This window comes from Grammomys surdaster, unplaced genomic scaffold (genome assembly GCF_004785775.1).
Source record: "Grammomys surdaster isolate TR1022 unplaced genomic scaffold, NIH_TR_1.0 125956, whole genome shotgun sequence".
Lineage (NCBI taxonomy): Eukaryota > Metazoa > Chordata > Mammalia > Rodentia > Muridae > Grammomys > Grammomys surdaster.
In genome coordinates this window covers 485532-497841 of record NW_021620775.1, presented here as the reverse complement: position 1 = coordinate 497841, position 12310 = coordinate 485532, and the positions used below count along the sequence as shown (strand labels likewise).

The window sequence follows — 12310 nt, the reverse complement described above, 5'->3', positions numbered from 1 at the left end:
CAGAGAGAGAGGCAGAGAGAGAGGCAGAGAGAGAGGCAGAGAGAGAGAGGCAGAGAGAGGCAGAGAGAGGCAGAGAGGCAGAGAGGCAGAGAGAGAGGCAGAGAGGCAGAGAGGCAGAGAGGCAGAGGCAGAGGCAGAGGCAGAGGCAGGCGGATTTCTGAGTTTGAGGCCAGCCTGGTCTACAGAGTGAGTTCCAGGACAGCCAGGGCTATACAGAGAATCCCTGTCTTGAAAAACCAAAAAATGGCCCCTACAGGCTATTTGTTGGAGGAAGTGTGTCACTGTGGGTAGGGTCTGAGGTTTCAAAAGCCCATTCCAAGCTCAGTGTCTCTCTGCCTGCAGCCTCAGATAGGGGTGTAGAGCTCTGAGCTCCATGCACCATGCTGCCAGTAATGATAATGGACTAAACCTCTAAACATGTACGCCAGCCGCAGTTAAGTACTTTCTTTTGAGTTACCTTGACCATGGTCTCACTTCACACCAATAGAACAGTGACTAAGACACCACGGGAACAGCAAAATGTTACATCTTAGACAGGATGGGGAAGAAGATGAACACTAATCATATGGTTAAATGTCTTTTCTTCCCCCAGTAGTTAAAAGAGTAGTTTCTTTATTTTTTAAAAAAAAAAGTAAAATTGGTAAGATTGTTATCACTGTATTATTGCAACTTGACTGTTTGGTTTGGTTTTTTGAGACAGGGTTTCTCTGTGTAGCTTTGGCTGTCCAGGAAGTAGATCAGGCTAGCCTCGAGAGACCCATCTGCCTCTTGAGTGCTGGGATTAAAGGCATTCGACTCCACCACTACTCAGCAGCAATTTGCTCACCTCAGTGCACAGGCCTGTAATCCCAGCACTCAGGAGGCCGGTTTCATCTACACGGCGAATCCCAGACTAATGGTGGGACCTAATCTCCAAACAAACAGCAAACCTACTAACGTCACTCATAACACTGACCCTGTGAGGTAATTGGTGACAGGGAGCAAGGCCTTTCCCCTCTGTGCTGCCTAAGCTGGCCTTATGGACCAGGTCCAGCTCTACAGAGGCCTCTTTTAAAATCGGGCCTGATACATGGTGGGCAGTTTTACCATTTGAGCTATATCTACAGCCAAGAACAGAATTTCTAAAGAGGCCTTTCAGCCTGACTTAAGGCAGTCTTCAAGTCAACTTATGAATATATTGATTTAGTGGTCTCCATGATGACCCACTAAGCAAAAGTCCCCAGGACACAAAACCCCAACGTCATTTCTAAATAGTAACAAAGAAAGCGAAGGCCTTAACAACAACAGAAACATGATTTGGGGATGATGCTGTAGAGGAAGGCCGGCAGCCTATGAAGCTGACAAGTGACTCTGGGCCACTACAGGAAACCCGTAACCCATTCCATCTGTGGCTCCACACAATGGGTTCTGCAAGGCCAGCAATTCAGAGTAGAAAGTACTCTGTTGTACTGAGAGAGAAGCAAAGATGAAAACCCGGGATTTCCTCCCATTAAACTCCCATCAGAGAGGCTCCCAACTTTCTGTAATGCTGAGAACCCAAGTCAGGGCCCCAAACATGCTGGACAGAACCACGGACTTGCCCCCCCACCCCCGGCCTCTTATTATTTGATTTTGATTACATTCACTCATTGTGTGTATCCAGTGAGGTACACATGGAAACAGCATACAAACAGAGGCCAGAAGACAGCATGTGGGAAATGGTGCTCTCCTTCCAGAGCCTGGACTCACTCAGGCCGTCAGGCTGGGCAGTAAGTGTCTGTACCCTTTACCCACTGCACCATCTCCGCAGCCCAGCCCTAGGACTTCTGAAATCATTCTCTCTGATGTTCCACTCAAGTCTACTTGGAGGTTCTAAGCTAAGAACAAAGCACAGAACATTTTTGAAATTTTTTATTATTTTACGTGTACGGTGTTTTGTCTGCATATATGTCTGTTTTCCACATGTATGCCTGATGCCCACTGAGGTCAGAAGAGGGCATCAGAACCACTGGAACTGGAGTTAACAGATGTTCCTGAGCTGCCATGTGGGTACTAGGAACTAATCCTGGATCCTCTGCATGGTCATCCAGGGCTGTTAATCACAAAGCTATTTCTCCAGCTCCAAGGGTATATACTTTTGCCTATATTCCCAGCCTTTATATCTTAATAGTTATATTGTTTCTATACGGTGGTCTTATATCTCATGAAAAAATGGCCCCAACACAAGTCATGAAAACTTAACATTTGAAAAGACTACATTTAAGCGAGAAATTAAATATAGACGGAAAGAGAATACTGACTATACAAAGTTGTCCTCTGACCTTCATGTGGGCATGGTGACATGCACACCCACACAGAAACGTCATACATGTACGTACAATAATAAAATTAAATTAAAATTTTAAATTGTTTTAGAATGTAATAAGGTTGGAGAGCTGGCTCAGAGAGTCAATCTTAAAACCCAACAATATAAGACTCTCATCTGTAATCTGTAAGCCTTGTAAAACTTAAGTGTAAACCAGTTCTTCTTGAAAGGTAATTTGACCATCTTCTTAAAATCTTTAAGTACCAATATTCTTTTAGAAGCAATTTGAATGCTAATTTAATTTACAGAAACAACTGCGTAAGAGAGTTCATCGCACCCTTACAGCCAAATCAACACAAGTGTTTATCAATCAGCAAACTGAGCAGAGAACAAAGCAACATCTATGTAATGGAGCAGTGTAAAAGGCATCACGACATCCAACGATTTAAAGGAAAGCTATGTGTGGGAGACAAAACCAAGACTCTTGTGGAAAGGACAGCATATAGCAAGTGCGGACAACAAACAACAGTGCATACCAGAGAGGCAGGTCGAGAGCTGCTCGTCATCCACTGGAGACGCTGTCTGGCTGCTCCTGCCACCTGCCATTTGGTTTTCTACTTTGAGTTCACTGCACACCAAGGGAGCGTCCAGTGGACTTTTACAGTAAGGGTGGTCCAGCAGCTTAGAACTAAGAATGTTCTGCTTGAGAGACCCATCCTCCTCCATCTGGCAGTTCTCGTTCTGCTCAGGCTCCTCAGACACAGGTCCATCTACACTACTCACAGATCTGTCTGCTCCAGACACTGACAGTTTCACTCTGTCATCGATGACAGCACTTGTCCCGCTTTCCTGACCCAGAGTCATAAGTGCTCTTTCAGTCTCCGGAGTGAACTTGTCACTAGGATGTTCCATCAAAGGGATCTCATGAATCTGCTCTGTACACTCCCACTTAGGAGAAGAGGATGCCTGGTCCCAAGTGTATGTGGCACTGCCATTCTGCTGGTCAGGGAATGCTTCATCTAAACCATGCTCCTTGTCCAAGACAGGGCTTTCTTTAGTGTGGCCATCAGGCACATGACAGTTTTTTCCCTTCACCACAGCACTGCTGTCCATGTCTGGAAAGTATGGCTGACACCGACAAGGGTCTTTAGGTTCTAGGGAAGGAACTGGGCTGCAACTGCCACCCTCAGTGTTAATATCCCTAAGGTTCTCTTGATGGTCCCCAGTGACCTTCTGCACCCAGCTTCGCTGAGCTTTTCTTAGCTTGCAAACTCTGCTTTTCGTTCTGAAGTGCTGGGATCTGAAAATCCTATACCGAAACTTAATCATGGATAATTTCTCATACATCATAAGAGACACTTTGACTCTTCGATGTTGGTTAAGTTGGAACTTTTTTGGAATCAGGGGTCTCCTGTTCCTGTGGTGCTCTAGCCCTTGGTAGCAGCCATAACAAACTCGCTTTCTATGTTTGTTCAAGACCACAGTCTTGCCACTGTCACCTGGACTTTGGCTCTCCCCATTGAACTTCATGGGAAAGTCTGAAGCTTGTAGGTCTGTGCTAGGTTTGTGACCATTGGCCTTACCTAAAACAGTATTTGCTGACAAGCCAGTAACTGCCTTCAGAAGGCTTTTCTCTTTACAGTATTCATGGTCCAAGTTCTTTGTTGAAGACAGTAATTTATCTGCTTGGAGTTTCAGGAGACTCCTTGAGGAGGAAATGAAGTGTTTAGTGTCCTTTCTTTTCACTTTGGGGAACAAAGTACTAACATTTTGAGTAGCCACTCCAGACTTTGTCTTTGAACAAAGTGGTACATCCTGGATCCATGTTTTCTGGATGTGAAGATCCTTCTTATTACACTGGAAATGCTTCAACTGCCGATGCCAAACAACTGGCCTTCCCAGTTTAGCTTTCAGAAAGCACAAGTTTTGGGGAAAGTAAAACTTCTTAAAGCTTCCAAACCCCGCATTCCATTTCTCAGAAAAAGCTAAGTGAATTCCTTTCTTCCATAGAATTTTCTTCTGTTTTTTCATTTTTCTGATGCATACTGAGAACTGGATGTACCTATGAAAGAAAACAACGTGTAAAGAAAATTTCAATTTCAATGTAACCATAATGTCATAAAGACATATAGCAATTAAGATCAAAAACTGAAAGAGAACCTGTGCACTTCAATTTATTCTGTCAGCTCTAAGGACATCCTACCTGACTGAGGTTCCCATTGCAAGGTCTGGGAAGAAGGAAGGCATGAACATTTAACACGTCCCATTTTCTCTATACTTGGTTCTGGTGGAGATGTTTCTAGAACCATTTCTGGCATGCCTTTAATCCCAGCATTCAGGAAGCTGAGGCTAGGTAAACCTCAGTCTTTGTGAGTTCCAGATCAGCCTATTCTATGTAGTAAGTTCCAAGTCAGCCAGACACCTTATACCAAAAAAACTTTTCCCAATTCTGAGGATTTTTTTTGTATGTACATGAATATATTTCTCCTGCATGTATATAGGTTCACCACTTTTAAGTGTCTACTGCCTGTAGAGGCCAGAAGAAGGTGCTGGACTCCTGGAACTGTAATTATGAATAGCTGTGAACTACCATGTGGATGCTAGGAACTGAACCTAGGTCCTCTGCAAAAAGCAACACGTTAACTGCTAAGCCATCTCTTTAACCCATTGTATCAGTTTCTAATAGAACACATAAGGAAAAAACAAAACAAAAACAAAAACAAAAAACAGAAGAGAATTTCTGGGGTCTTATTACTTGAGCTACCTTGCCAGACACAGAATTTCTAGCATTGACTCTCTGTGTTCTCAATTGTAAAGTGAAAGAAGAGGGATCAAATACCCCTTCAAGGAATTTCATAGCTACTAATTTGGTCCACAGTCATCACCCTCAAGGAGACCAGGTTCCATTCCACTTTTACAGTCAGAGTCTAAGTGTCTAGAAAGGAACAGGACTTCATCAGGTGCTCTTCTATAAGGACCACAGACAAACACAAGTGCACACAGAATTTCAGGAATAGCTGACAGAGGTAAAAGAGGAGAAGGAATAAATGATAATTAGACATGAAGTTGGTGGTGTAGTCAATGCCAGCCCTAGCATGCACAGGTCCTATGTTCAATGTATTGACATGATAGGGCTGGAGACAGATTATGTGCCTCGCATGCATAAAGCCTTAGATTCAATCCCCAGCATAAAACCAATCATGAAGGTGCACGTGTGCACACACACACGTGCGCCCATTCTCATTCTCTCATTCTCTCTCTCTCTCTCTCTCTCTCTCTCTCTCTCTCTCTTTCTCTCTCCCTCTCTCTCTCTCTCTCAATCCCAACACTCGGGGAATGAAGAAGAAAGATCAGAAGTTCAAGGCCTTGGGGCTGAAGAGATGACTCAGAAGTTAAGAGCACTAACTGCTTTTCCAGAGGTCCTGAGTTCAATTCCCAGCACCCACATGGTGACTCACAACCATCTGTAATGGAATCCAATGTCGTCTTCTGGTGTGTCTGAAGACAGCGACAGTGTACTCTCATACATAAAATAAATAAATCTTTAAAAGAAGAAGAAGAAGAAGGAGGAGGAGAAGGAGGAGGAGGAGGAGGAGGAGGAGGAGGAGGAGAAGTAGTAGTAGTTGTTGTTGTTCAAGGCCTGTGAGAGAAGGGTCATCTACAGTCTTACCCAGACATGAATCCTTCAAGCTACAACCTACTGGAGCAATAATGACACAAAGTTATGAGGACACCAAACAATCCCCAGTGAGATTAAAGCTGGTGAAAACTCCATGACTGGGAGGTGACAGGCCCTACGTGTAGCCAGACTTGGTGGTATACACCTTTAATCTCAGCAGAGGCTGGAAGATCTCACCGTTCAAATTGCTAATGAGCTAAGGCCAGCCAGGTCTACATAGCAAGTTCCAAGTCTGCTAAAGCTACATAGTGAGACCTTGTTTCAAAAAATAAAAAGCAGATCAATGAGTAACACACTTAGCGGGTCAAAAAAGCTAAAACCTAAGGAGATCAAGTAAGCTACATGACGTCAGAAAGGTCCTAAATTAGAAGTGACAATACCTCTGAAGGTTGGGAATATGGATGGCGCTGAGCAAGGAAAACAACACCCCATACACAATTTCCTGCCTCATACCCCGAGAGAGAACCTGCTCCCTTCTTGGCAAGGATGAGTCGGGAGAGTCACACCAGTAGGAAAGCACAGTGAATTCCTGTGGGAAAGTCGCCCTCTTACCTTATAAGTTTACGCTGCTAATGAGGAACCATTCCTTCAGGATGAGAGAAGGGCATGTAAGAAGATTATAGATATTTAACACTCCCCTAACAGGCTGAACAATTACTCCTCAGGGTGTTCTGAAGTCAGAGAAATGTCTTAGGCTCTGGATCCTAATCACACCACCCCTTCCTTCCCCCAGGAGTAAATACATGGACTGTGAGGACAGTCTGAAGGAGAATGCTATACGCAATGAGACACATTTTTTGTTTATTTTTTCCAGACAAGGTTTCTCTGTATAGCCCTAACTGTCCTCAAACTCAGAGTTGCCTGCCTCTGCCTCCCAAGCACTGGGATTAAATGCATTGAACCACCCACCCCCAGCAAAACATACTTTTTATTTCAACTCACCCTCTTAAGATTGTGGCAATCTCTGATTCATCCTCTAAAATAGTTGATTAGTTTGTGGAAAAAAAAAAATCCATAAACGTACCCAGATTCCCCTACAATGGCCTTGCATGGCCCATAGTGTACCCAAATTTGACAAGTCTCATGCATTCAAGGTTTCCCATAGCATCTTAATGCACACTGTTTAAGGCTGAACCCCGGACCTCATACTGGATAAAGATGTTCATGTTAGTATTCTGTCTAAACTCCACCTCCACAGTTATCTGGCAACACCTAGATATGCTCGTCCCCACAGTTACCTGGCAACAGCCAGGTAGGCGTACCCACTATAAAAGGGGCTGCTTGCTTCCTCCTCTCTCTCTTACTCTCTTACTCTCTTGCCTCTAGCTTCTCCTTGCACTTCCTCCCTTCCCTTCCCCCTCTCTCCACGTGGCCATGGCCGGCCTCTACCCTCTCTTCTCTCTCTCCTCCCTCTCTCCCACTCTCTAGTAACGAACTATAGAAATGATCCCTGAAAGTATAGTCTTTCTCCCACTCTCTTAATAAACCTCCCCTCGTGGAACCATCTAGTCTGCTGTGATCTGTCCAAGCTGCGCATGACCTTTTAGTTCACCCACACACCTGCAGCCCCATTCTTAAAAATCAACAATCACCAAGTATGGTGCCACCTCAGCACTCAGGAGACAGAGGCAGGTGGATCTCTGTGAGTTCAAGGCCAGTTTGGTCTACATAGTGAGTTCGATGACAGCCAGGGCTACATAGCGAGACCCTGTCCCTCCCCCAACCCCATCCCACCCCACCCTCACACAAAAAGGATTAACTACCAAGAATCACCAAACCTCTGAGGAAGGAAAGTAAACAGCTTCCCCCCAAGTACCTTCAAAGAGAACTCCCTTGTTTTGACTCAGTAAGACTAATTTTGAGCATAAGGCCTCCATATCTGTGAAAAAGAAAAAAAGTTCTACTGTTTCAAAAACAGAAAGAAAGAGAGAGAGAGCTGGAGAGCTCAGTTAGTGGTTAATAGCACTCTGCTCCAGCCAAGGACCCAGGTTCAGATCCCAGCATCCATATGATGGCTTACAACCACCCATAACTCCAATTCCAGAGGGCCCAATACCCCTTTTGATGTCTGAAGACTTATGTACAGATGAGATGCACATACATTCAAGCATACACACATAAAATAAGTTTAAACAATAATTTTTTTAAAAATTAAAACCGCCGGGCAGTGCTGGTGCACGCCTTTAATCCCAGCACTTGGGAGGCAGAGGTAGGAGGATTTCTGATTTCGAGGCCAGTCTGGTCTACAGAGCAAGTTCCAGAGCAGCCAGGACTACACAGAGAAACCCTGTCTAGAAGAAAAAACACAGCAACAACAAAAATTCTACCTGAAAAGGCTGCTTCAAGCACCAAGGAAGACCCTAATTTATTTCCACCCAACACCAACAGGTACATAATGGGCTACCCTTGGGCAGAAGGCAACTATATTGTCATCTAGTTCTAGGTGCACACAGATGAGTCTCAGGCAGGGCCAACTGTGGAACCATTACAAGTTGGAGCCCCACTGAGCCCCTGCATTAACTTTAACCTCAGAATGTAAAATTTCTTGTCTCTAAAGACTAACCACTGCACTGGTTCCTTCTATTAACTAACACACACACACACACACACACACACACACACACACACACACACGGTGGGGAACCAAGACCACCACAAAGATTAGGAAAACACAAAACAGAAAATACAATTGCATCAATGAAAAAAAATTATAAAAAGCTTAACAAAGTCATGACATATAAAGTGTTAATATTCCCAATACATAAAGAGCTCTTAAATTAAGAAAGAAAAGACAAACCAAGCAGTGGTGGCACATGCCTTTAATCCCAGAGCTTAGGAGGCAGAGGGCAGTTGGGACTTCTGTATTCCAGGCCAGCCTGGTCTACAGAATAAGTTCCAGGGCAGCTAGGGCTGCACAGAAAAACCCTATTTCAACAAACAAACCAACCAACCAACAAACAAACCCAACAAACAAAAAATAAAAGCTTGATAACCTAATGAGAAAAATCCATAAGGAGGCAATTCACAAATATTTCCAAATAACCCTCAAACATAAAAAAATGTTCAACTTCACTCCCCCCACCAGGGTTTTTCTCTGTAGCCCTATCTATCATGGAACTCACTTTGCAGACCAGGCTAATCTGGAACTCACAAAAATTTGCCTACCATGCCTCCCTACTGCTGGGATCAAAGGCATGTGCCAACACCAGCCAGCTCAACTTCACCCTTAAGAGGTCAATGGTCGCAGAGCGGTGGTGGTGCACGCCTTTAATCCCAGCACTTGGGAGGCAGAGGCAGGCGGATTTCTGAGTTCGAGAGTTTGAGGCTCGCCTGGTCTACAGAGTGAGTTCCAGGACAGTCAGGACTACACAGAGAAACCCTGTCTGGGGGAAAAAAAAAAAGTCAATGGTCTAGGGTTATGCTCAAAGATAGTGTTAATTGCATGTATCAAAGTCCCAGGTTTAATCAGCACTGCCAAAGAAAAAGAAAAGTTGTAACATTCTCCTTCAGAAGTTAAGCTACTTTTTTAACAGTTGAGTGGATCATCCCCGCCAACCAAACGTTACTTTCTTTCTGTTTGAAGGTATCACTCTGTAGTCCAAACCTACCTCAAATTAAAAATCCTCCGGCCTCTGACACCTAATTGAAAAAGGCATTTTCATACTTTGCTGATAGAATTCCAAACTGATGTAATCATCTTGGAAGAGAATTTGGGAAGATTTTATAAAAACCACAAATTATTTATCCCTAAACTGGCAGCCCCACTTTAAGCAATTTAAACTGGAGACACAGCTGTGATACTAATGAAAAGGCTATCTGTTGAAACATTGTTTGTAATACCAAATACTCAACCAATGCCCACAGGCAAGAGCATGGCTGAATAAACTACTTATCTATGTGATGAATGAGGCTTCTCTGGAGCAAGGATTCCCTAGCGCCCAGCACACAGTGATTTACAGAAGGCATCCTTAGAGGAAGAGAGCAAAGTTCACAGGTGGAAAGGTGGACAAAATGAGGAGGGAGGGACACTTCTCTGAATGTCCTTTTCCTCCTGGTCTGGCCTTAGGACCCAGCTAATGCTTCATATACTTAAATGAACCTGGTGTGCTCGCCTTCTTTTCCTTTTTGCAGTACTGGAGAATTAAACTGGGACTTCGTGAATGCCCAGCAAGTGCTCTACTGCTGAGCTACATCTCTTAGCCCCTGAATTTCAAATGACTAACACAATCATATATAAAAGCAGAAAATTAACAATTTTAGAAAATGATATTCTGACTACATGCTCAAGAGCGAAAGACAAAGACTACATACAGGTACTGTACAATGCATAGAAAATCTGCTTTTTCATAGAAGTAGGAGTCAATTCTGATTATTATCAGTATTCTAAAGTTGAGCAAATAAGTAAAATGTGTGGTGGATAATTAAAGCTAGACTTTCCACCAATAGGGAAACAATGAATCATGAAATGATGAGGAGGAGGAGGAAGGACAAAACTAGAGGTACCACTATGAACTCAGTGTACATACACATACATATTTTGACTGTCAATGAAGCAACACAATTCCAGTATAAAGTGAACACCCTAACAACCAGACCTTAGTTTCTAAATATAATTGTCTACTGAAAGAAATTGTTAAACTCAGCATGGTGACTCAAGCTTGAAATCCCAGTGCCCTGGAGGCTGAGACAGGAGCATAGGAAGTCAACATCATCACTGGTTACATAGCCCATTGGAGGGCCAGCCTGAACCACAGGAGACTGTCTCAAAAACAAAAATAAAATAAAAACCTAGAACTGGGAAGAGAAAGCAAAAGAAAGATGAACCTAAAATGTCACTGTGATGCCGGAACACACTGGGACTCAAAAATAATGTCATGTCAAAAAGACATACCAACGGGAAATCTCACGATGCCCAAAAATCCACTGAGCAACCAAATACATGATAAGAATATAATAAATACCGTGTGTGTGTGTGTGTGTGTGTGTGTGTGTGTGTGAGAGAGAGAGAGAGAGAGAGAGAGAGAGAGAGAGAGAGAGATTGACTCACTATATAACCTTGGCTTGCCTAGAACTTCCTATGTAGACCATAGTGATCCCAAACTCATAGAGATTAGCTTGTTTCTGCCTCTGGAGTGCTGGGATTAAAGGAATGTTATTACTATGCCAGATATAATTTTGAAAGGTAGCAAAACAGGCAGTAGGGACATTCCTTACAAATAATTTCAAATTAAAAAAATACAGAATGAGTGAAAGAAAAAAAAAAACACAACATCTCTTATAAGTAACAGGTGCAGCCAGGTGTGGTCACACTCCTGAAATCCATGTGGGTAGGAGGTTGGCACAGGACTATCACTAAGTAGCCAGACTCTATCTTAGGGGATATGTCTAGAAGATTCCTCAGTGGGAGAAATGCTTGCTGCACAAACATGAAGACCTGATTGTGGGTTCCCAGGACCCACATAAAAGCCCAGCACAGCAACACATTCTTACAATCCCAGGACCAGGTGGGGATAACTCTTAGGGCTTGATCATCAACCAGTAAGCCAAACGGGTGAGTTCCAAGTTTAATGAAATTCTGTCTCAATAAATAGGCTGGAAAATTCGCACCAAGCACTTCCACACAGGCAAGTGTGCCCCTCTACACAGTTGGGAAATATCTTTGAAGTTCTGAGGGAAAATTCTTTTCTTTTCTTTCTTTTCTTTTCTTTTCTTTTTTTTTTTTTTTTTTTTTTTTTTTTGATTTTCGAGACAGGGTTTCTCTGTATAGCCCTGGCTGTCTTGGAACTCACTCTGTAGACCAGGCTAGCCTCGAACTCTCGAACTCAGAAATCCGCCTGCCTCTGCCTCCCAAGTGCTAGGATTAAAGGCGTGCACCACCACTGCCTGGCTTGGGAAAATTATTTTCAACAAGAGAATTTTAGCCCCACCTAAAAACTCATGACAACAGAAAAAAGGGTTTTCAGACAGGTGGTTTATCAACGTACATACTTCCCATACACCCACCTAAGAGCCACAAGACAACAAGTACCAAGACAAAATGAGGGAGTGAATCAGGAGAGCAGGGGACCTAGGGCTGTGGAACCAGGCTCAGCACTTGCCTGGCACTCGAAATGCTTGTGTACACGCCACAGCACTTGAAGATAGTAATAAAAGGTGGGAAGAAAGACCAAGAAAACTAAAACCAAAGCCAGGCAGGGGGCCTGGCTACTAACAGAAACAAAACTGAGCATGTTCAGGGATGGCTGGGGTTGGGGTGGGGGGTGATTAAGAGTACCTGCTCTATTCTCTGCACATGCACATACACACACACACACACACACACACACACACACACACACACACACACA

General features: G+C 43.6%; 1 protein-coding gene across 1 annotated transcript in view; it reads right to left on the bottom strand.

Moving 5' to 3' along the window:
* The window catches only part of Senp5 (SUMO specific peptidase 5), a 36971-nt gene that overhangs the window by 23392 nt on the left and 1269 nt on the right, over window positions 1-12310 (bottom strand). Inside the window, exon 2 of the mRNA XM_028753820.1 lies at window positions 2821-4346. Within this exon, the coding sequence (XP_028609653.1) occupies window positions 2821-4315 (1495 nt within the window). The 5' untranslated portion in view covers window positions 4316-4346. The remainder of the gene's footprint in view (window positions 1-2820; window positions 4347-12310) is intronic.